At 41.2% G+C, this 25,635-nt stretch overlaps 1 protein-coding gene across 1 annotated transcript in view; it reads right to left on the bottom strand.

Annotated features, from left to right (window-relative positions):
• The window catches only part of EDEM2 (ER degradation enhancing alpha-mannosidase like protein 2), a 28,577-nt gene extending 3,209 nt beyond the window's left edge, over positions 1-25,368 (bottom strand). The window contains exons 1-9 of the mRNA XM_054573845.1: positions 25,189-25,368; positions 24,846-24,956; positions 23,002-23,041; positions 19,919-20,024; positions 15,993-16,118; positions 9,558-9,769; positions 7,015-7,156; positions 5,676-5,800; positions 2,357-2,501 (exon numbers count right to left, since the gene is read on the bottom strand). Coding sequence (XP_054429820.1) covers positions 2,357-2,501; positions 5,676-5,800; positions 7,015-7,156; positions 9,558-9,769; positions 15,993-16,118; positions 19,919-20,024; positions 23,002-23,041; positions 24,846-24,956; positions 25,189-25,295 — 1,114 coding nt within the window. The 5' untranslated portion in view covers positions 25,296-25,368. The remainder of the gene's footprint in view (positions 1-2,356; positions 2,502-5,675; positions 5,801-7,014; positions 7,157-9,557; positions 9,770-15,992; positions 16,119-19,918; positions 20,025-23,001; positions 23,042-24,845; positions 24,957-25,188) is intronic.
• Positions 25,369-25,635: the final 267 nt, after the last annotated feature.

Below are 25,635 nucleotides of genomic sequence, written 5' to 3'. Positions count from 1 at the left end.
ATAGAAAGCCATATAAAGCCAGACATGAGAGAGAAATATTTCTATCTTAACCAAACTACTACCTTTTTTTTTTTTTAATGTCACTCACAGCCCAACCTACCTAAAACTTAAGAAGAGGATGAGCCTGTCATAATAAGGCCCTTTCTGAGATGGGATGAAGCAAAACATGAAGGCCAACATGTTCAAGAGCCAACCTTCAATCTAGTGAAGATGCAGCCATCTGGCCTCCATGCCCAGAGCAGGGCAACAGTCTTGCTTAACCTACACCACAAATGGAATTTGATGTTCAGACATGGATCCCATCTGAAGATGAGTATTAGCCAACAGTTGGTCTAGATAAGAATATTTATTTTGGAGAAAAAGAAACCCAGGAAAATGTGCTTATTGCTTTCAAATATCTGAAGAGCTATTATAGAAATGAAAGATTTGACTTCTAGGGTGGCCCCAGTGGGTGGAAGCTACTGCTCTACTTCTTTGCCTGTCTTTTCTCAGAGAGGAATGAAGTCTCCCCTCCGCATACCAACCTCCCCTCCTGATTATTGCCCTTCCCTGTTTCCTCCTTGATCAGCACTGCCCTCTCTTTTGATTTATTATTGCAAACTCTATTTCTTGTTTTCGGAGAAAAGATCTCTGCCTTCTCCCCAGTTTTCTCCTCCTTCTCCCCCTCTTACCCCAAAGGCCTCTAGACAATTGCCAATCTAATCACTCATATTCTGAGACACAGACTGGGACACGTAGGTGAACACACTGCGTGTGTTCAAGGAAAGAAAAGGTAGTGCTGCTCTGAGGAGCCTCCCCTCCTGTTTCTGGCAGCCAGCTGGATCAGTGCACCCAGGGTCAGTCATTTGTTTTCTCTCCCTCACACAAAGGCCTACGTTTCCTAATAACTGCTTTAATTTCCTGTATATCCGGCCACCTCTCTAGGAGATGGTGACACCCCAAGGTTTAGATTTGGACTGGGGGTGGGGATGGATGGGTAACAGTCCTCAGAGACCTTGCTAAACTCTGTGTGTCAACACTGCTGATCAGATACACGTACCAGAACAGAAGGCACTGGCTAATCTAATTATAGAGTAGCATCTTATCTCCCATTTACTATTGTTTTGGGATAGGAAGGGTGACTGGACTAAGGTGTTGCTGGATTCCTGGATGTGGTGCCTTCCTTTCCACTGATGCCTCCCTGATAGCCTATCCTGCAAATGCAACGGGTTGCCTCCGTAAGTAGTGAGCTCCCTGCCACTGGCAGTAACCACACAAAGACCAGATAACCACTTGACGTGGCTACTATAAGGGGATTTCAATTAGAAGACCTCTCAGGTTCCTTCTAACCCTGAAAACAAGTAAGTCTAAGTCCCACATTTCATCCCAAACTCTGTCTTCAGTTTACCTATTGGTAACACTTGAAATGATACCTTCAGAGTTTTCTCTTAAAAAAAAAAAAAAAGCCATGAGAATAAATGCATGAAAAATACCAGGAACAGCAGCCTCTAAGGAGTCAAAAGTGACTGATTTGCTCTTCTCAGTGGCTGTCTTACTCCTTCTTCTGTTCCCTCTCCACAACTCCTACAACAATCACTTGCATGGAGAAGGAAGGAAATGGGGTAGAGGAGGGCAGAATGGGCAGAAGCCACTAGGAGTCCTGTCCCACAGCTAAAAGGCATTCATACGGGAAGGTGTGAAGAGTCTAGGACAATGGTAGTACCCTATTTTGGGGCAGGGAATGATTGTGTGTGCTGACTAAGCTTCCTTCCTCTGACCCCTTTTCCCTTTCCCACCTCACGACGTTTAACTTTCCTGCAGTGAATCAGAGGATCAGAGCTGGAAAGGAATTTAAGGCTTTTATCTAGTGTGTAGTCCCTTCCTTCTCTGCATCTTGATTTCTGAGCTGCAAGTGAGGAGGTGGATGAGACCAAATGATTCATTCCTAAAGTCTATTCCAAAGTTCTGACGTGTCTTACTATAGAAGAATAATTTATCTGACCTACTGACATTGGAAGTTTGCCAAAACTTCTGAAACCTTGATGGCAGGAACTCAAAAGGAGTCAGCCTGGCTTCTTCCATCTCATTCACTTGCTCAAGTTTGAAAGAGCATACTTATTAGGAGACCTTGGTTCCAGTCTTAGCTCCTATACTTACAGCCCTGGGCAAGCCATTTCAACCTAACAGGCCTCAGTTTCCTTATGTGAAAAGATGAGGATAGATCATAGCAGGAAAACCATCCAGAGCCACTGGAAGAACCAGACCGGGGGCGGGGGGTGGGGGGAGACTTGCGAACACTTGTGAGGCATGGAAGCCTCAAAGACATGAGGATTTGGGGTCCAGAGGACCAAACCTGATGGCCAGAGCTGCTGCTTACCTGGCCGAAGTGGGTAGCCCTCTCGCTTCTCCACTGTGTATCCCTGAGGAATGTTGTAGAATTCTGGGAGCCCCCCAAACTGCTTCCACACAGTGTAGTAGTTAAGGAAGGTCTTCATGGCATTGTCAATGTCCCCAATGAGGCTCTGCAGGAGAGAAATGGTTGTCAGGCAGGCAGCCACCAGGCCTCAAATCCTACAACCTCAGGGAAAAGAAAAGCAAAAGCTTTAGAGCCAAGAAGGCCTGCAATCAAACCCTGAGTTGGCCATTTACCCACTGTGAGGCCTCAAAGCAGATACTTACCTTCTCTGAGCCCCATCTATTAAGATGCAAAATGTATCTCATACATTGTTGTGAGGGATGGAAGTTGTATACAAAGTGCCTGGCTGCCAGTATGTGCTCAGTTGATGCTGGCCACTAACAGTTTTTAAATAGGTAAGGTAGTCATCTGGTTCAAAATCTTAAGAACAGAAAAAAGGTTGACTGTACTAAATCTCACTCCTACCCTACACCCCAGCATATAACCATTTGTATTAGTTTGTAAACAAAAGCAAAGATGTATGAATATATATTATTTCCCCCACATTAAATATAGCTGGTTAAATGTATTGTTCTGAGGCTCCCTTTATTCATTTAACAATATAGCTTGATTTTTTTCCCCAAGTAAGTACATGAAGAGCTCCCTCCTGCTATTGCACAGCATTCCACGGCTTGGAACATAATTTAATTAGGTCCTTATGAATAGCCAGTTGGCTTGGTTCTAATCTTTTGCTATTTGCTTTATCAATGTTGCAGTAAATAACCTTGTACATATGTCACCTCAAACATATGCAAAGTATATCTGTAAGATAAATTTCCAGAATTAGGATTGCAGGATCAGGGGATATATGCATTTGTAATTTTACTAGCTGTTGTTAAGTAGCTACTGTTAACATAAGCTCACAGGGAAACAGCTGACCTTCTTGACATCTCCCTTGGATGCCTCGGGAACAGAACAAACTTGGCTTTTCCCAAGCAAAATTCTTGGCTCCCTCACTTCCCTACAAAGCTAACTCACTACTCGCTCCTCTCTTCCTCCTTGTAAATGGCACCAGCGCCTACTGAGCCACTCTGGCCAGAAACCTGGTGGGTGTCCTTGACTCCCCCCTCATGCCCCACCCACATCTACTCCATCAGCACTTCCTGTCAATTCCATCTTCAAAACATCAAGATTTTTCTCTCTTTATCTCTAGAGCCACCACTTGGTTTGGTCATTAGCATCTCACACTGGGATGACCTCAAAGGCCTCCTTACTTATCCCACCACTTGTCCTCTTGCCCTCTGCAGCTCGCTGTCCCCAAGGCAGCCAGAGTAACCATCTTACTACAGACCCCTGGGCTTCCCACAGGCTTGGCATAGAGTCAAGGCAACCCACTGTGGCCCTCAAGGCCCTGCTGATTTTCCATCCATTGATCTTTTCCTTCCCTGGATTGTGGCTTTTCTTGTTTCTGATAAACACCCAACTCTTTCCTGATTCAGGACCTTCACGCACATTTCTTCTGCCTAGAAAATCGCCTCCCACCCCCAATTCTTCAAGTATCAACTTTAATATCATCACATCTGAGAGGCCTTTTTGTCTAAAGTTGGTCCCTATCCAATATTCTATTTTAGCCTCTATTTCAGCCATTGCAATTATTACTTCATCTATTTATCTGTTGAAGTGTTTGTGTCTTGCCCCCTATAAACTTCACGAGGGCCGCAGGGGCTGAACAGGGGCTGAACAGAGGCTGAACAGCGAAGGCATTCAAATATTTGTTGGGTAAGCAAATGAACAAACGTAACATCTCTGAGCCTCTTTCCTTCATTTATGAAACAACAGTTACCTCAGTATGCTGTGATGCTCCTGAGTAAAGTGTCTGGCCCATAAATCACTTTTTCATAAATATTTGATTTATCACGAACTACTTAAAAATAAGAAAGCCCCAAAATCTCATTAAGAAATACATTTCCAAAATAATTGCTTTTAAGTTTTATAATGACTTATCAAAATATCGTAAGCTATTAATGTTGTTTTAATCATTTATATACTAATAATAACTAAATCCAGAAGAAAACAAATTGAATACTCAGAGCCTATGGTCATAGGGAATTTTCTATTTTTAACTTCTATGGACTAAAGCCAAAGTTTGTTACACAGATATATAATAGGGTATCAGAAAATTTTTTTCAGCATAAAATACAATAATTAGGATAACATTCTGTTGGGGGAGTAGAGTGGAAATATGAGTTCAAGGAGAAAAGGGTATGATATGCAACTATTCAGACACATGTAGATTAAAAATATGCAATGGGTGCTTTAGTTTTTCAAAATTCTTCTAGGGGGTATTCAAGAAATAAAATGTGAAGATCTTAGGAGAGCTGGACCAATATTTAACATTATCAATAAATTCTCTTTGCGCCTTTTTCCCATCTGTATAATAAGAGGGTTGGCTAAGAGCCATAATGCGGTGCTAATTAAATAAATTGCAGTGTATCTATTCAACGGAATATATGCAACTGTTAAAAAAAGGTAAAACTATATTGTTTCAATAAGGAAAATCTCTAAGATATAATCAGTGATAAAAGCATATGTATATGTTCCCACATATAAAAAGAAAAAAGAGGGATATAGATATTCATATATTTATTTATATAAAGTTCTGGAAAGATATACAGAAAACTGATAATAGGGCCTGGACTGGGGAGAGGGTCTAAGGGTGGGGGCTCAAGACTTACTTTTGAGAGTATTCCCTTTTGAGCTTTTTAAATTTACAACCACATCCATTTTATTACCTTTTCTTAAAATAAAAAAAAAACTAATTTATAAAAATATTTTGGTACACCTAGGGGGTGATTAGATGGGCTCCAAGGTCCCTTCCAGCTGCGTCTCACACTGTGTAATGGAAAAACATAATTAGGGCAGTCAGCACAGCCCCAGCTGCTTCCACGTCCTTCCTCAGGACCACTCTCAAGAATGAGATTAGGTAGAAATGTCCAGTGGAGAAACAGCTGTTGCCGATGGCTGTTGCTGCCCAGCGTGGAAAGACACTCTCTGCGTTATATTAACAACCTTCCATAGCAAACTGGAAGCTAGCTTCCTGACTCCTTACAGCTCCCCTTGGAATATTCCATGAGGCAGAATCCTAAATCTGTCCAATTCACTCTTTCCCCCTTCCATCCCCAAACCATCCCTCCAAAATAAGTATGGAAGCAAATGAACTACCTGCTTTGACTTTTACTTCAGAATGAGCTGGCTTTGCCAGTTCCATAGGAAAACGACCACCCTCTCTGATCGTTCCTACCTGAAGTCCAGGCCAGTAGGCCTCCAAGGACTGGAAGACCGGCATGGATACAGTCCCCTTGTACATCTGCACCCACAGGTACCAGTCATCAAAGCGGGTATAATTCCGAATGGCTTTGTTATATTCTGCAGTGGAGATGGGAAAATGGATGTGTCAGTCATTAGGGAGACAAAAGGCAGCCCTTGGCAACTGAAGCATGGACTCAAACTTTTGAAGGATCATATGATGGTCTAGCCTCAAAGCAGACTAGGATACAATGAGGCAGAGAGGAAGAAGCATAGGGTCTGGAGTCAAACTTCCAGGCTCAAATTCTAGCTCCAGATTCACCATATGTTAGCTGTGACCTTGGGTAAGTTTTTCCCTCTTAAGCCTCAGGCTCATTATCTGTATAGTAGGGAGAACAATGTTATATACCTCATAGGGTTGTTCAGTCATTTATTCACCCAGAAATATTCACTGAGCACCAACTACAGTGCCTGACACCCAGGGTGGCAAACAAGGCTAAGAAGGCCCTCAGTCCTCAAGAAGCTTACATTCTAGTGGGAACTTGAACTTATACCTCCCACTCAATCATAAATTCATGAGGGCCAGGATTTTGTTTTGTTGATTTCAGAATCCCCAATACTAAGATAGTACATAGTAAATATGCACAATACTATCTTAATAAATGAAGGACCAAATACACATGCAAATAAATAAGACAATCTCACATAGTGTTGTAAGGAATAAATAAAACAGTCCATGTTCAGCACTTGGCACAGCACTTGATCTATCAATGGTACTCAATAAATATTTGCTGAACAAATGAATGGCAGCTATAATAATTATTATTAAGCGCTCAACAATTCCTCAATATAATCATTAATAGTGCCTAAGGGCCTGAAAGGTAAAATATTTTTACTCAATCTACAACCTACCTCATGCAAAGCATTGTGGGAAATACAAAGATGAAGAAGGTATGGATGCTGTAACTGTGGATGACAGCTGGCTGCAAGAGAGAGGGTGAAGACCCTAAATTCAAAGGAAGGATTAAGCTATTTCTTGGGCAAGGTGACATTTTAAGCTGGGCCTTGAAGTTTAAATAGAATTTGGGCACATGAAGACAGGATATAAAGGTATTCCAGGCATAGGAAACACATGTGCAATGGCCTGGAATTAAGAAATCCAGGGCCACCCACAGAGAATGCAGCATAGTTCATTGGCTCTTGTAAGAAGGCAACGAGAAGTGTAGTGGGCATCCATTGGGCACTGTATTGCCTTTGGGAGCAACTGAAAGTTTATAAGCAAACCACATATCAATAAGAAAAGTCATGGGAAAGCCCCCTTACCCTGCCTTTACCTAGGAACATGGCCATGAGCTTCTTATCCTGAAGTAGGATGGCTCCCTTCACCAGGTACTCAAAGTAGGAGTCCACACCAGCCCCAATGCCCGCGTCCTGGGCCACCCACTTGCCAGTGAGCACGTCAATGTGGTTACCGACCTAAGAGAGAGATAGCTTGTCCCAAAAGAGGGCCCAAAACAAAGCAAGGATCTCCCCGCATCCCTTACTGCCTAGTGAGAAGCAAGGCAGGCACCCCAGTGCTTCTTGGAGGACATGTAGGCGATTGGGGTACAGGGGTGGGGGGCCAAGGCTGCATCATGCATATCTGTAGAGTGGAGATGCTCATCACGCACATGTCTGAGAACTTAATATCCACACTGAGCAAAAATGAAAACAAAACAAAACAAAACAATGATTTGGAGTGTTTATCCCCTGTCTAGAGTGCATGTGACCTGGGAGATGAGAACTTGCTGTTCCCACAATCTGTCCCAGATTACTCAGAATTCTGCACGTGATTCCACTGTTGCAGAGGTGTCCAACCCCCAGCCTGTGGGCCACATGCAGCCAAGGATGGTTATGAATGCAGCCCAATGCAAAATCATAAATTTACTTAAAATCTTTATTTTGCTCATCAGTTTTCATTAGTGTTTGTGTATTTAATATGAGGCCCAAGACAACTCTTCTTCTTCCAGTGCAGCCCAGAGATGCCAAAAGGCTGGACACCCCTGGAAGACACAAGACATACTTAACATATTTCCTTAAATCAACTCAGGGAGAAAAACCAAGAAACTGGTGCAGTGATTGCTTGTAAGGAGAGGAACTGGAGAGCTGAAGATAGGAGTTAGAGGACCTTCACAGGTGTCACTGGGTCCTTTTTTGGTATCTTTTGACTTGTGAACCATGTGACTCATGAAACCATTTTAAAATAAAATCTAAAACATTTAAATGAAAAGATATGTTGTCCATATAACTTAGATCCTGATGGAAGCTGATAACTTCATCTGTTACTCAAAGAAACTGCTAACTCTTCTGTGTTAGTTTGGGTTCTCCCAGGAGCAGATCTTCAGCAGGGAAAACTGCAAGTAGTTGATTATGAAGGTGAGTTCCTGGAAATGCCAGTAGAGGAAAGGGAGGCAGGAAAGGGAGGCAGCCCCAAAAGGGTAGGCCACCAGGCAAGCTACCACTGCGGGAACTGGAGCTCAATCCCAGGGGCAGCTCTGGCAGTCAGCATAGAGCACAAGCCTCTTCATTATTTTAGTCGAGGGACAGAGAACTGGGGTGATTATCCACAAATTCCCATCAGTATCAGTCACTGGCTGAGAATTGCTCCACGGTTAACATTAAGTCCTGGTACTCCCAGTTGAAGAAAAAAAGCAGGATCCAGACACAAGAAAAAGCTGGTAGGCAAAGAGACACAGATGATGGTGTTCAGAAGACAAGCCAGTGTGCACAAAAATGGGAAGGGCTGAGAGGATGTGGGCAGGGCACCCACAGAGTCCACTATGGTTCCAGGCCTAGAGAAAAAACTGCCTGTGTTGGACTTAATAACAGAGTTACTATAGGTCTCCAGAGGGGCATCTTTTTAATGGATTTTCAAGGATTCCTCACAAGAGTTCCACTGTCAAGTTGACATAGACTTTGTGTAAAACATGCTTCCACCTGAATCACTTTCAGTTAACAGCCCTTATAAGTCAATGACTCAATAAAGAAGGTATTAATACATTATCATTACTGCTGAAGCAACTGAGGATCAGAGAGGTTGAGTGACTTGCTCAGGGTCACACAGTTCCAATGTAGCAAAGCTTGGGCTCAAACCAAGTTCTGACTAAATCTAATGTTATTTCATGGACATCTTTGGTTAAATTACTGTTTTGTTAGATTATCCAGTTTAGGAGTGAAACTGCCTTTAGAAATCAACTGGCCAAAGTGTGTTAAGTTTCCATGGGTTAGCAGGTATAGAGAGGAAAGAGAAGCTCTGGGGTCAAATAAGTTTGGGAAATTTTGAGTTAAGCAATGCTGAATAAATTTATTTGCCATAGGATTTAACACTTTTAACCTACTCACATTCATTGTGACCCCTCTCCCCCCGAAAAAAGACAGTATATATAGTATCCCCCAACTTAATTGATTGGGAATCATTTTTTTCATGGAATAACCATTCACCATCTCTCAAAACTAGTACTCTAAGAAACACAGTTTTACAAACAAAAATAGACAGTGAAAATGAGGACGAGGTGGGCTGACGATCTAAGGTCACTAAATGAGTCAGGGGCATGAAGCATATGACTCCCTAGCAATCAGAGAAATTCAAAGTCAAAGCTTAACACAGTCTCTTTTCCCAACCAAAAGATGTTCTCTCATGCTCTCTTTACCTTTGCACCAAAACCTGAAGTGGATGCTTGGTCTATTTTTGTTGTTATGAGCCTAAGACCTGGACCACTCCTGAGGTCACCCTCAGTTGCCTTTGGCTGCACCACAAGTTGTTGCTCAGAGCCCTGGGCCTCACAAGCAGGGGCCAATAGCTGACTTGACTCAGACAGGAAGGGTGTAGCCAACCTACCAGTCCGATATCTGACCGGCTCTCCCAGAGACGCATCAGGGCTACTCTTGCCACGTCTTCAAACACAGGGTCACCAGTGAGGCTGCTCAGGGTGGCAAATTCCACAATGAAGGTCCCAATCCCTGCCGTACAGGTGACAGGGGTCTCTCCTGGGTTCACGCCATGAAGCAGATTCACCGTTCCATATGGCATGCCAGTGGGAGTCTGAAAGGCTGAACAATCACAAAATTTGTCCCCAGACAGGAGCTAGGAGGTAGGGATGGCTGGATACAGGCCCAAAGCCTGCTGCCTTGGCCAGTACTTCCCACTTTATCTCCTGGGCAATCTACCAGAGACTCATCCAGAGAAGGAAATATATCACTGGAGCGCTCCTAGTGGCCATGGAAGCCAGATGCTGTCAAACACTGCTCCACATGACCCTCGGGCTCTTGCCCATCATGAGGAGGAAAGCAGAGAGCTGCACTCCAGGTTGTCACATGCCACACATGCTCACTTCGGATACAGCAGCTTTACTTTTATCTGTTTTACACTTGCCTTCAGAGGCCAGGACGGCAACTTAGTGGGAAGCAGACAGGGTGTAGACCATGGGAAGTGATGGGGCTTGTGGCACCCTTAAGAGCAAGCCCCCTTAGAAGCCATTCATATGCTTTTTAATTTTTTCTTTCAGTTTTATTGAGATATAATTGACATACAGCATTGTATAATATTAAGGTATACAGCATAATAACTTGACTTACATATATTGTGAAATGATTACCACAATAAGTTTTATTAACCTCCATCATCTCATATAGATACAAAAAGAAAAAAAAATTTTTTTTCCTTGTAATTAGAACTTTTAGGATCTACTCTCTTAGCAACTTACAAAATACATCACACAGCAGCGTTAACTATTGTCATCATGTTGTATATTACATCCCCAATTCCTATATATCTTATAACTGGAAGTTTGTGTTTTCTGATTCCTCTCATATACTTTTTTAAACACCATTTTGACCAAATTAAACATATCTAGATCTAAACACAGAAGCCAGTTTGAGATACCATCTTTAAAAAAAGAGTTTAGGGGCCAAATTATTATTTTTTAAAAAAACGGACATAAACCACTAAACCGCTGAGGTGGTCCAACCTTCAATTTACAGGTAGGAAAAGTCACGCTTGCAAGGAAGTGACTCAAAGGTCACACAGAGAAAGCCAAACAGAGCTGGGATGGGAATGCCTGCCGTGTGCCCACTCCCCCGCCCTCTCCCCACAAGCCCAGTGCTCTGCCCACCCCACCCCAGTACTTTCTGATTCAAGACAAGAAATGAGATAGCCAGCCAGAGGCAGAGATTTCCTTTCCAGGCGAGAAGGTCAAACTACCCAAAGCAGCCTGTGCGTCACTGAACTGTGAACAAAATCATCAAAACATCCAAGACCTACAAGGTTCAGCAACCTTGACTGTAGACAAGAAACTTGCTATCCGGCAGACACAAGTGGCAAGCAAGCAGAATGTGAGTCACAACCAAGAAGGGCCTGAAGGAATATTTCAGAAAAGTCAGGCAGTGTTAAAAAGAGAGGGAATGAAAAAATTCTATTTCTTGACCTAAATGGTAGACACACTAGTGCTGGCTCCAATATGCACTTTTCAATATGGACATTTCTCGAGACAACATTTTCTTAAATGGCATAAAAAAAGAAGGGCGCAACCAGGCAGAGTTTCCTCTAGGGATGAATTGCACTGGACACGATGTTTGTAAGGAGACACTCAGGCCGTGAGCCATGAGTGAGACGTGAGCCCAGCTCGCTCACTCTCCTCAGCTCTTCCCCCCGAATGATGGGCAGGTGCTGTGTGAAAGGGAGAAGTGAGACGGCCAAGAGGCCAGTGGAAAGCACAGCGTGATGTGTTTGGGTGTGAACAGTCCTCAGCCTCTACCACACCCTGAAGAGAACATGGTGTCCAGCTGATGCCGTCAAGGCTGGCTACTGCCCCACCAGACAAACACAGTGACGCGTGGCCTGCAGCCCTGCACACAGCTTAGCCAAAAACAAGAACCTCTCATTTCAGTGATATTTGAGGTTCTCCAAGCACTCTCTGCTCTCTGACCTCATTTCATGCCTCCTCAAAATCAAATGTTACTAAACGATGAATGGGTTAACAATGAGATTAAGGAAGAAATCAAAATCAAAGATACCTTGAAATAAATGAAAATGAGAAGACAACAACCCAAAATCTATGGGACACAGCAAAAGCAGTCTCAAGAAGGAAATTTATAGTATTACAGGCATGTCTCAAGAAACAAGAGAGACTTCCAGCCAAGATGGAGGCATAGGTAGACACGCCTGGCCTCCTTGCACAACAATAACAAGAATCAGAACTAATTTTGAAATAAAAAACACCCAGAACTGCCAGAAAATTGAACTGTATGGAAGTGTGACAATCAAGGATTTAAAGAAGCAATATTCATCCAGACTGGTATGGAGGGTGGAGGTGGGAAGCCAGAATAGAGAAGATGTGGTGTGGTGGCAGCAAGCCAGCAGCAGCAAGGTGGCAGTGGCAGCTAGTGGAACAGGAGGTCCCACATTCATATGTGATGGATAAAAATCAGGGAGACCTTGCAAGCGAGTGATCCCAGCCCCAGGCCAGACCACACATACCAGGATTCCAGTGTCAGGAAAAATAAAAGCCTCATAACTTCTAGCTGTAAAAACCAGTGGGGGTTGGGGTGGCAGAAGAAACTGCCAGTTTCTCAGGAGAGCCAAGAACATATGCAAACCCATCCAGTCTGGTAACCACAACCAGGGCAGCAGCTGAAAAGGCACCAGTCACATATGGGAAGTGGATGAACTGACTGGAAGTGGGGTGGCTGCCAGGCAAGGCCGCAGAAGTCAGCCAGCAGCAGCATTGTCTCCTCTTCAACCCTGTCCTCACACATGGAGCCACAAAATGGTGAAGCAGGCTGCCTGCCCTGGCAAATACCCAGCACTCCGCCCCATACAACCTAACAGGTGCACTAACACAGGAGTCAAAGTGGCTTTACCTAGAACACAGACATAGGGAGGCTGCCAAATGAGAAGACAAAGAAATATGGTCCAATTGGAGGAACAGAACAGAACTCCAGAAAAAGAACTAACTGATGCAGGGATAGCCAACCTATCAGATGCAGAGTTCAAAACACTAGTGGTCAGAATGCTCACAGAGCTCGTTGAGTATGGCAAATGAACAAGGGAAGAAATGAAGGCTCTACTAAAGGAAATAAAGAAAAATCCATAGGAAACAAACAGTGAAGGGAAGGAAGTCGGGATTCAGATCAGTGATTTGGAACATAAGGAAGAAATAAACATTCAACTAAAACAAAATGAAGAAACAAGGATTCAAAAAAACGAGAAGAGTTTAAGAAGACCCTGGGACATCTCCAAAAGGGCCAACATCCGAATCATAGGGGTGCCAGGAGAAGAGGAAGAGCAAGAAATTGAAAACTTATTTGAAAAAATAATGAAAGAAAATGTCCCTAATTTGGCAAAGGAAATAGACATACAGGTCCAGGAAGCATGGAGAGTCCAAAACAAATTGGACCAAAGAGGACCACACCAAGATACATCATAATTACAATGCCAAAGGTTCAAAATAAAGAGAATCTTAAAAGCAGCAAGAGAAAGGCAGAGAGTTGCGAACAAAGGAGTTCCCATAAGACTATCAGCTGATTTCTCAAAAGAAACTTTGCAGGCTAGAAGGAACTGGCAAGAAATATTCGAAGTCATGAAAGGCAAGTACCTACAATGAAGGTTACTCTATCCAGCAAAGCTATCATTTAGAATGGAAGGGCAGATAAAATGCTTCCCAAACAAGGTAAAACTAAAGGAATTCATTATCACGAAGACCTTATTATATGAAATGTTAAAGGGACTTATTTAAGAAAAAGAAGTCAAAACTACGAACATTAAAATGACAACAAACTCATAACTATCAACAACTGAATCTAAAAAACAAAAACAAAAAGAAACTAAGCAAACAACTAGAACAAAAACAGAATCATAGATATGGAGATCATTTGGAGGGTTATCAGCTGGGAAGGGGAAGACAGGGAAAGGAAAAAATGGTGTAGGGCTTTAGAAGTGTAACTGGGTAAGTACAAAATAGACGGGGGCATATTAAGAACAGTATAGGAAATGGAGAAGCCAAAGAACTTACACATACGACCCATGGACATCAACTAAGGGGAGGGGATCACTGAAGGGAATGGGGGTACCAGGCGGAGAGGGGTAAAGGTAGAAAAATTGGGATAACTGTAATAGCATAATCAATTGAATATACTTTTTTAAAAAAAGTACAAATAGGTAGTTACAGAATAGTCATGGGAATATAAGTACAGTATAGGAAATGGGGTAACCAAAGAACTTATATACATGACCCATGGACATAACAAAGGTGTGGGGGTTGATTGAGGGAGTAGGGGGTGGTGGGTGGAGGCAGGCAAAAGGGGAAAAATCAGGACAACTGTAATTGCATAATCATTAAACATTAATTTAAAAATATTCTAAAACAAAAATACTGAAACTTGTTTCAGTTACTGCAAAGTAACTGAAATATGTTTGATTCACATACAGAACTGGGGTATGTGAATTTACTTTTTTAACTGCACATTTTATAAAATTTAAATAAACATTCAAATAAAATAAAATAAAATAATTTTAAATAAATATACATTCAATATTTCTGATGAAACCCTAACATCCAAATCAGGATGTACCCTAAATGTAACTTACATACCACAATTCAAAGACCTAAAATGAAAAAAAACTTCATCAATAATTTTTATACTGATTAAATGTTAATAACATTTTGAAATCTGTTGGATTAAATAAATACATTATTAAAATTTAAAAAAGAGCCCTGGCTGGTGTGGCTCAGTGGATTGAGCACCAGCCTGCAAACCAAAGGGTCGCCAGTTCGATTCCCAGTCAGGGCATATGCCTGGGTTGCGAGCCAGGTCCCTAGCAGGGGGCACGCAAGGGGCAACCACACATTGATGTTTCTCTTCCTCTCTTTCTCCCTCCCTTCCCCTCTGTCTAAATATAAATAAATAAATAATTGAAAATGTAAAAAAATTTTTTTAAAGAAAAAAGAAAAATCTCAAATAAACTTTACACTTAAAGGAACTTGAAAAAGAACAACAAACAAAGCCCAAAATGAGTTGAAGAAAAAAAAATAGAGTAAATAAAACAATACCAAGAAGATCAATGAAACCAAGACCTGGTTCTTTGAGAAGATAAACAAGAATGACAAACCTTTAATAAGACTCACCAAGAAAAAGAGAGAGAAGACCCAAATACATGAAATCAGAAGTAAAAGAGGAAAAGTAACAACTGACACCAAAGAAATTCAAAGGATTGTAATGAAATATTACGAACAACTATATGGCAATAAATTGGACAATCTAGACAAAATGGATAAGTTCCTAGAAATGTACAATCTTTCAAAACTGAATCAGAGAATCTGAATAGACAGATTACAACTAATGAAATTAAAGCAGTAATCAAAAACCTCCCAACAAACAAAAGTCCTGGACTGAATGGCTTCACAAGAAAATTTACCAAACAAAGAAGAACTAACACCTGTCCTTCTCAAACTATTCCAAAAAATTCAAGAGGAGGGAGGATTCCCAAGCTCATTTTACAAGGCCAACATTATCCTAATTCCAAAACCAGATAAAGACACTACAAAGAAATTTAAAAGACCAATATCCCTGATGAACATAGATGCTAAAATCCTCAACAAAATATTAGCAAACCATATCCAGCAATACATTAAAAAGATCATACACTATAATCAAGTGGGATTTATTCTAGGAATGGAAGGCTGGTACAATATCAACAAATCAATAAGCATGATATACCACATAAACAAAATGAAGGATAAAAACCACATAATCGGTATCAACAGATGCAGAAGAAACATTTGATAAAATCCAGTACCCATTTATAATAAAAACTTTCAGTAAAGTGAGAATAGAGGGAACATAATAAAGGCCATATACGACAAACACACAGCCAACATCGTACTCAATGGGCAAAAACTAAGTGTTTCTTTTAAGATTGGGAACAAGACAGGGATGTTCACTTTCACCAACATATCATAGAAAGTCCTAGCCACAGCAATCAGACAAGAAGAAGGAATAAAAGGCATCCAAATTGGAAAGGAAAAAGTATTATTTGTAGATGTCATGATACTGTATATAGAGAACCTCAAAGATCCCACCAAAAACCACTAGAATTGATAAATGACTTCAGTAAAGTAGCGGGATACAAAATAAATATCCAGAAATGAATGGGAGAACATATTTGCCAATGATACATCTGATAAGGGTTTAATATGCAGCATTGCCACTCTTATCTCCAGCAACGGAAGCAGGACCTACTAGACTTCACCTCCCCCCATCTCAGGGTGGGTCTTACCTGGGAGGAGTTTTCGAGCTGCCTCCTCGGCCAGCCTCAGGAGAGGTCCAGAGCAGGGCCATCCGGCCTCCACCTCCACCCCAGCCTTCTTTGATAGCAGGTGGGCAGACAGAAGTCCTCCTACCACTACAGATGGTACAAAAAGCAAGTGTCAGAATCCCGAGGACCAGTGTTTCCCTTGTGCAAACTAAAACTAAACACTCTCACGGGTGGCTCACTGGGAAGGGGCTAGGGCCATCTAGTGAAAGAAGAATCCCTTAATGCACCACATTAGAATAGTGTTAAACTTTACAAAGTTTTGTTCTCTTGGTGGGCCACAAAAATAATGACTATCTTTTTTACTTTTTTAGTCCCTACTAAGTACTACTAAGTACTACTGTCTCCTGCTTAGATGAAGATACTGAGGTTCAGAGAAGTAACGGAACTTTCCCCTGGATAATCTGGTAGGTGGTAGGGCCAGGTCTGCCTGCCTCCGCTTGGTCACTCCGTCTCCCAGTCCCCTACCAAGTCCTGGAGCAGGGAGAATGGTGGACAGAGTAGTTTTTACCTTCACTTTATCAATTTATCTATATCAACTTACTACATAATTATTTAGGACTTATAAACAAAGTTTCTATATCTGGAAATATGGCTAAATAGATGCCCTGAATGGCCCACTCACTGACCAAAACCGGGGACCATGAGATTCAGTTTTTCCTCTCCTCTGGCAGAACAGAAATAAGAAACAAAGACAGGACTACCCAAAGTGCAGAGTGTGATAAAAGGTCCCTCTCCATGTTGGCATGTGAAAGAATTACATATTCTTGTAAGAAGGGTCTAGAAATAGACCTTACACACCTCCCATAGTGCACAGTAAGGAAAACTTCATACCTCAAATCTTGATGCCAAAAAAAGGGAAAAAACTCTCCCTTAAGAATTAGTAACTACAGTTGGTACTCACTAAGTTTATAGCCTGAATTCACACCAACTGGGTAGTCTAGGAAACCTCAAACCTTTAGCACAAAGTAGTTTTTGGAAGATAGCACCTCCAGCCACATGGCAGAAGTGAACAAAAACTGTACCTGAAAGAACCCACTATCACCCCAGGCCTCAGAGAATCCTACAGGTGAAGTCTAGGGAATGAGTACATTTAAAATATATAAATCACAAAGCATACAAAAAAAAACAAAGGATTATGAGTAAGAGCCAGCAGAAATGACAGTAGAACAACAGTTAACAACACTTCAGATACTGGAATTATCAGGCACAGAATACGAAATTATTATGTGTAATAAAGGGTGGAGTAAAAGTAGGTTTACAGTTGTGAGTACACAAAACAGAGTTTATTCTTGTATTATGTTTTAATTATTGTATTATTTTCAACACAACTGTAAACCTCCTTTTGCCATGTTCTTTATATTTAAAGAAATAAAAGAAAGGTTGGAACATGTGAACAAGTTGCTAGAAATTATAAAAATGACCAAGTCTATTTATAAAAGAACTAAGTAGAGTTTCTAAAAATAAATATATAGTAATTGAAATTTACAATTATATAGATAGATTTAACAGCAGATAGGATATATCTGAAGAATTAGTGGACTTAAAGACAAACTCACAAAAATTATCCAAAATGCAACATACACAAGATGACTTTTTTAAGAAACACAGAAGGGACTTTGAGAAAAAAGGTATGATATGTATCTGGTTAGAGTTCTAAAAAGAGGAGAGGGAGAAAATGGGGGAGAGGCAACATTGGAGGAGAAAATAGTTACAAACTTTCTAAAATTAATGAATGTCACCAATTCTCAGATCCAGGAACCCCAAGCAAGATAATAAAAAGAAATCCACATTTATATATATCACAGTAACACTAGAACACCCAAGGGGGGAAAAAAGATCTTAATAGCAGTCAGAGTCCATGTAATAATGATTGTTAAAGCTCAGTGATGAGTACATCTAGTTCACTATACTATTTTCTCTACTTTTATGTATGTTTGAAAACTCCCATAATAAAAAATTGCTTAAAGGAGGGGGCTGCCAAGGTAAATAAAACTGATTATCTATAAAGACATAACAATTAGATTGGCAGATTACTTAACAATGACAATGAAACCAGAAGACAATAGAAAAATTTCTTCAATGTACTAACAGAAAATAACTTAACCTAGAATAATGTGCCCTACAAAAATATGACCCCCAAGGCTAAACGAATAGAGAGAGATAGACATTTTTATACAAACAAAAGCTAAGAAAGTTTGCCAAGAACACACCTGCACAAAAGGACATTCTCAAAAAAGTACTTCAGGTAGAAGGAAAGGGGTCACAGATATAAGGTCTGAGACACAACAGAAAAGATGGTCAAAAAAGTGCTAAATATGTACGTAAATCTACACTTCAACTGTACAGAATGACAGTAACGAATGGAGGGCTTCAAACAAAGAGCTACTACAGCCTACAGGTCAGGATATCCTCATAGCCAGGTTTTGTACTATTTAGGAAGAGAAGAAAGATTTTTATTAACTTTAGACTCTGTTATGTTTGTTAAATTTTCTAGGAAAACTATTTAACCTAGGTATTGTACGTAATATTTAAATTAGTAAAAGGAAAATAAAATGAGGGGGGAAAGTCAGTCTAAAGAAGGCACCAAAAAGGAGAGAAAAAAAGAACAGAGACAATGGGGTAAACAGCACAAAGTAATATCACAGAAATGAATGTAAATATATCAGTAATTATTGTAAATGTAAATGGATTAAACTTTTTAGTTAAGACATTGTCAGAATGGATAAATAAAATATAATATGTAATTTACAAAAGACATAGCTAATTATAAAAATACAGAAAGATTCAAAGGGTAGAAAAACATATAAGGGGTAAATGTCAAGCAAAGAAAGCTGATAAAATTATTTTCATATCCAAAACAAAGGTATAAGAACAACCTTATTTCCAGATGACAAATTGGGCTTAGAAGTTGTGATACAGCAAGGAGAATGGCCTCAAACTCAGGTCTGATCCCTAAATCAGGATTGTATACTATGCTGTCCCTCTGCAAATCTTTCAAAAGATTTTATTTATCACATTTCTGTAATATAAGTTTCATTGCAAAACAACAACAACAACAACAACAACAAAATAAAGATGAGAAAAATAAGGGTGAAAAACATGACTCTGCCACCCAGAGGTGACAGCTTTTGAACCACCGGTGGTCCAGAGGTTCCCTGAAAATAAGGGCTGTGCTAGCTTCATAAGAGTCATTGGAAACCTGCTAAAAATATTGTATCTAGGGCCCAGCCCAGGGATCACAATTCATTGGTTTAAAAGTGGAGCACTAAAACAGTTGAACTTTTTAAAAGGTCCCAAGTGGTTCTGATGGACCACCAGGTTTGGGAACTTAGTACTCGAGACTTTCACTGTGTAATACAGTCATCATTAACCACATGTCACTATTGAAATTTAAATTCATTAAAATTAAATGAAATTACAGATTCAGTCCTTCAGCTGCAGTGGACAATTTCAAATATTCAATAGCCGCATGTGGCTCGTGGCTACCACACTGGACAGCATAGCTATAAAACATTTCCATCATTGCAGAAAGTTCTTGGAACTTTGAGTAGTGCTTCCTATACAATAAACTCCAAGAAGGCGAAGGTTAACTCTTTCTTATTAATGGTTGTATGTCTAGCAACAAATATATGTCAAATACGTGAGTAATTCTGGCATGTCTCTTTTCAGTCTTTTCTCTGTCCCCTGCTCATGTCTGAAACTGGTGAGGGATCCTGAGACCTTCCCTCTCTACCCTCCAGGAGGGAAGAAGAACTGACAGTCACTGGTCTGGGCCAAATGCCTTGGCAGAGTCAGCCCGTAAGATCCAGTTTACCACCTCTTGGTGTATAGAGAGGCAAAAACTCCACATTCTCTTTCTTCCAAAGGCCATAGAAGACAACCCTTACCTCGGATGTTGGTTTCAAACACAGAGGCATTCACATCAATGTCAAAGTCCAAGTTGTCCTGGAGCACTTCAACTACTCTTTGGAATTCTGAGACATTCCCCAGAATCTGGGAGGAGAGACAGACATGACAGTGAGGCTGTCACAGGCTTGAAGGCACTGAAAATGTTGAATTAAATCCTATGCTGGTATGGCCCTCGCTTATTCAACTTAAGACCTGCAGTTTCTATTCTAGGACTGGGACAGGTGAAGAAAACACTGAGAGCTGAAATTCATAAAGACCAAATATCAAAAGACTGGTTATGTAAATTCTTAGGTACCAGTTCAAGAGTACTCATTTAAATAATATAAAACTGTATACAACCAATACAGACTGTACAGCACATTAAGGAATTCTTAGTCTTCTAATTGCAATAATTATCTGTTGTTTTTAACCTCTTTACATTCATCTTTGTGGAGAATACTGCAGGGTTGTTGGCCCAACACTGATTCCCAATCTTCTGTGCCCTTGTAGTTTCCCATGATAGAAGCTGGAAATCCAGACATGTGCTGTCTTAGCCTACTTTGCTGTTAGAGGTGATTGTGCTTCCCTGTCCATTCTGAGCCTTGAGAAGTCTACTGGTGGCACTTCTAGGAAAGCTTCTATCTTCCTAGAAAAAGAGACAGACACAGCTGGTGTGGCTTTTACTCTGTCTCTGCCTTGAAAACAGACTAGATTTCTGAGGCTTTGGCAGCCATCTTACACCACAAGGTACAAGGCATGAGAATGAAAGTCAACACACTAATGACAGAACAGAAAGATACAAAGAGCCTGGGTCTCTGACAGCACAGTTGACCCAATGTTAGAAATTACCTCCCAACTGTTTATTACATGAGAAAAATTAAACTTTATTTTAACCATCAGCCAAATGCAATACTGATACTTTTATTCTGATAAGAGCACCTCAATTTTCCCTTGAGGAATCACCCTTCTTCCACACTTACTCTTACAATTTGGGAAAGGCTGCCTCAATCCCCTCAGCTGCAAAAAGAGGCACTGGTCCTTAACCAGCCAGTGTACTTACTATATCTTGGCCAAGTGATTGGTTCAAGGATAAACACATGATCCAAGCCAGATCAATGAGACTTAGTTACTGGAATTAATGCAAAAGGACTAATTCTTTCCCCACACACATTACTAAGTGAGTACAATATAAGTCTGGACCTACTGTTAGCTACCTTGCCAACATAAAGAAAGCCTGAGAACAGAGGCAAAGAAGAAGGCAGAGATAAGAGATGGAAAAAGAGATTCCTGAAGACATTGTTTTCATGTCTAGATCCAGCTGGATCTGAGGCCATCCTTTACCTGGACTTTTTAGGTATTTGCCTCAGTAAATTGTCTAACCAGTTTGAACTGCATCTCTGTCCCTTGCAACCCAAACAATACTTACTATCTCAGCATTCAAGACCCTCTACAACTTGGACCAATTGACCTTTCTGACCATGTCTGTCATGGTTCATCTTCATCTAACCTATCTTCATCTACTCAGTAACACTCTACCCAATTCCCCAGTTTCTTGCCTTCAGACATGCTGTTTCCTCTGCCAGAAATCCCTCCCACCTATGTCTTCCAATTTCCAAATCCGATCTATCTTTGGTTGTCTAAATAACACCTTCTGTAGGAAGCCTTTGATTTTTCCAGCTGAAACTAACTTTTTCTTCCTTTAAAAGACTCCAGTAATGTCATCCACACAATTCTCAGGGGATCTATTTCTTTCCAAATAAGAGAATCTTTGACTGGAGAGAAGCCTCACTCATTCCTGCGTTCCCCCAGAGTGCCGCACATGGCTCAGGAAAGAATTACTCAAGAAGTGTTTGTTAAATGATTACATGAGTCTTTCTCCACATTGAAGCTAGTGATCTGCTCAAAACAGAAATTTCATCATTTCCTGCCCTCTACTTAAGAAATTTTGGTGGCTTTCCATTTTTTCAAATTAAAGATCAAAATCCTTAACATGGCAAACATTATCTGGTCCCCATCTATCCACCCAGCCCCGTTCCCCACATCCCATACATACTGGCCCTCCTTTAACTCACTCTTCTTGTCTTACTCTCTTGCTGTAAGGCCTTTGCATATGCCGTCTCCTCTGCCTTTTCCTCCCTCACTTTCCTATTCAACACTTGCTTCTCCTTCAGATACCAACTTAAGTATCATTTCATTATCTTAGGGAAGTCCTCTGTGAGCTCCTCAGTCTAGGTCAATTTCTTTGAGTGATAACCACTGAAAGAACCATGTTCCTTTCCTACAGTGTGCTCACCGCAGCTTGTAATTACACATTCTTTGTCTCTCTCACTAAAATCATAAACTCCAGGAAAGCAGGGACTGTGTCTGTTTAAATTCACTACTGTAACTCCAGAGCATAGCACTGTGCTTGGCATACAATTGGCATTCAATAATTATTTGATGAATGGACAAGTACATACAAATTAACATGAAGGATAAAAAAGCTAACATATCTACAAGGTGATCAAAATCATGTAAATACTATTTATATATAAAAATGAGAAGGGCTGACAGAGAACCAGAAACAGTGAAATATGGGGAAGTAGTTACATCATCTCTTGTGGCTTCTTCACGGCCATTTCATAGCTATGTATGCTGGCCAAGTCATTTTATCTTTCTAAGCATTAGATGTTACAGTGGTTAAGATGGGGTTCTTGGAAGGATTAAACAAAATAATACATGTAAACTGTTTAGCACATACATGACACACTAATTACTGCTATATTTTTATCACTGAACTTGCCCACCAGAATGTAAGCCTCTGAAAACACGGAGGGCATCAAGGTCTCTGGATCCCTCACTCTAAATAGAGTTCTACAGGCTATCATTGTTCTGTGTTCATAACAGGTCTTCTACACACATTTGCTGAATAAATGAACCCAAATAAGTTTGGGATTCATCGTGAATTTCCTCTATTTAGCTGGGCAATGAGGGCCTGATGGTTCAGAATGATGAAATGAAAATAAGAGACCTAAGTGAAGAATTCATTTTTCACCAACAGTCAAGCTGCCAAGAAGAAAAGGAATAGATGAGAGACACTTACCAGCAAGGTGTCCAGAGCATCAATTAGAGTCAGAGAAAAACTGTAAAAGGATAGAAATCCCAGCTGCTTAGTAAGAAAATCAAACACCACATATCAAGACTACCCCAGATCAGTACCCAAATACTAAAATGTGAGGCACAGCTATACCTCCGCCTATCCCACCTCCAGTCACAACAGAGAAGCCATAGTGAAAATTGCTAAGAACCTCTGACCCATTTAATGCACCTGGGATAGTGGACTGATTAAGTTCAGCTGTATTCTCTGGCAATCTTCTCTGCCATAGGGAGGCAGTATGAGATTACATCTAAGAGTACAGGCTTTTCCTCATGTAGAGGCTTATCTCACAGTGCACAGAACTGGATGTTTGAAATGCTCATAGTAGTAGTATTTAGAACAACAAAAAGCTAGAAATAACCCAAATGTACATCAGTTGAAAAGTGATTAAATAAATTGAAGTACATTCAAACATCACTCAATTATGAGGTTGTCAAAGACTTTTATCAAGTTCTGAAAAAGAGTTGTTGGCTAATGTTAAGATACTCAAATTATATTGTTAAGTGAAAAAGACAAGGTATAGAATAGGCAGTGTAGCATGTTCCTATCAGCATTTTCAAAAAGAGACATATAGACAGAAAGAAGATTAGCAGCTGTTTGGGCAAGTGGTGGTAGATTAATTATAAAGGGAACAAGAGAACTTTTTAGGATGTTCTATATATTCTAGACTGTGATATCAGAACATCAGAAATGATCTGTCTGTTGACTGTGATAATGGTTACTATACAGTTAAAATTGGTGTATTTTATTATATGTAAGTTATGCTTTCAATGTTAAAGGATGCCTACATAATGGTATAAACTGAAAATATTTCTAGGAGACACAAGAAAGTTAACAGTGGTCCAAGTACTAGGGTATGGGAGATATTTACTTATGTGATCTTGTACTGCTTTTATTTGCCATTTGCTTGTATTACTTTTTTCAACTAAAAAACAACCCAAAAAAACAGCAGCACAAATTTTGTTGAGTTTACTTAACTTGTCCAGTCCTTAGCATACTCATTTGTAAAAGAGAGATAACAGCACTTAACTCCTAGGAGTGTTAGGAGAATTAAATGAGATGATCCAGGTAAAATGCTTGGCACAGTGTTTAGTCAATGTGAGCTTCAATTAAATGCAATGATTTTTTCATTCACGCAGCAGGGAACAAGACAGAAAATTCCATCTCTCACAGATTTTTATTCTAGCGTGAGAAAGATAAACTAGCAGACAAGTGAAAATGACAGTATCAGAGAGGGGGAAGTGCTAAGGAAAAATCGAGTGATTTGTGAGAGTGACCTGACTGAAAGGGGTGGGTAGTCAGGGAAGATGATGCTGAAGTGCCATTTTTGGGCCGAGATCTCCAGAAGCAATCAGTGACGAGAGGATCATTGGGGAAGTGTGTTTCAGTTTCACTGAAAACATAGGCTCTGAAATTTCATGTTTGGGAGAGTTACATCCCCTCCCGGGCTTGTTTGTCCACTTACAAAATGAAGGGGTTGAGTCTTCTGACTTCCTGGAGCCCTTCCATGATATTCTACAATTCCAGAGATTTCCCCAAGTCCCCACAGCTGTGCATGTTACTCTCATGTCTAGAGTCCAAAGGTTCAGCCCCCTTAGGGATCCAAATATCCAGGAGGCTGGGTGGATTCGGGAGGTGCTGACCTGAATTGAGGGGAACGCCCTCGCCCTGGCTAGGAACTTTCCGCGATCCAGTAACTAACCCATGAAGGCATCAGCCCCTGAAGTCCCACCCGCCTAGGAGCGGACTGCCAGACCCCGGCCTGCCCCTTGCTCCTCCACTTGCACTACCTGCCCCAGGTGTCGTGCCCGTCACAGGTGAGAGGTCGCAGTTCGTCGTAGGGAAATGCATTCTCCAGGTAGCTGTCGTAGGCGTGGTAGAACATGGCCTTGACTCGCTCCCTGGTGAGGGGTTCGAGAAATAAGGCGGGGGGGGGGGCAGAAAATGAAATCAGGCCAGCAGAAGGACATGAAATAAGCGGAAAGTGGATCTCACCCCCTGATTCTGCCAGGAACCCAGTGGTAGAGTCCGAGCAACTGAGGGTAGGGTCCTGGGGTGGAAGGAAAGGGAAAGAACCCGGTCTGAGCTTTCCATTCCCCAAATACGTCAGGGCGGGGAGCCAGACCCCTTCACCTGTAGTGGGCGGGGTCGGGCGCGGTGCCTTCGGGGCCCGGCGCACCATGGTGTAGGGGCAGCAGCAAGCACAGGAGGCCGAGGGGGACCAGCAGCCGGAAAGGCATAGAGCTCGCGTCCTGTCAGCACTGCCGCCGCCGCAGCAGCCACCGCCAGCAGCTCATCCTGGGAGCCTCTGGGCTCTTCCGGGAACCTGCGTCACTGCGCCTGCGCGCTGATGAATCAGTCACTCACTTCCGAACTACAAGACCCAGAATGCAACCGGTGGAGAAACACATGCAAAGAGCATCTTGGGATACATAGTCTGGAGCGGAGGTCCACGTGTCTTAAAGACGGTGACTATCACAGCTGCTCTAAATAGTTAAATGTTTTAGTAACAGCATTTATTGAGCACTTGTGTATTAAGACTATATGGAACATTTGAATACATTATCATTTTAAAAAACC

This window comes from Pteronotus mesoamericanus, unplaced genomic scaffold (assembly GCF_021234165.1).
Source record: "Pteronotus mesoamericanus isolate MK-2021 breed Mesoamerican mustached bat unplaced genomic scaffold, CSHL_Meso_final contig_25, whole genome shotgun sequence".
NCBI lineage: Eukaryota > Metazoa > Chordata > Mammalia > Chiroptera > Mormoopidae > Pteronotus > Pteronotus mesoamericanus.
This window is presented reverse-complemented; position numbering and strand designations above follow the sequence as displayed.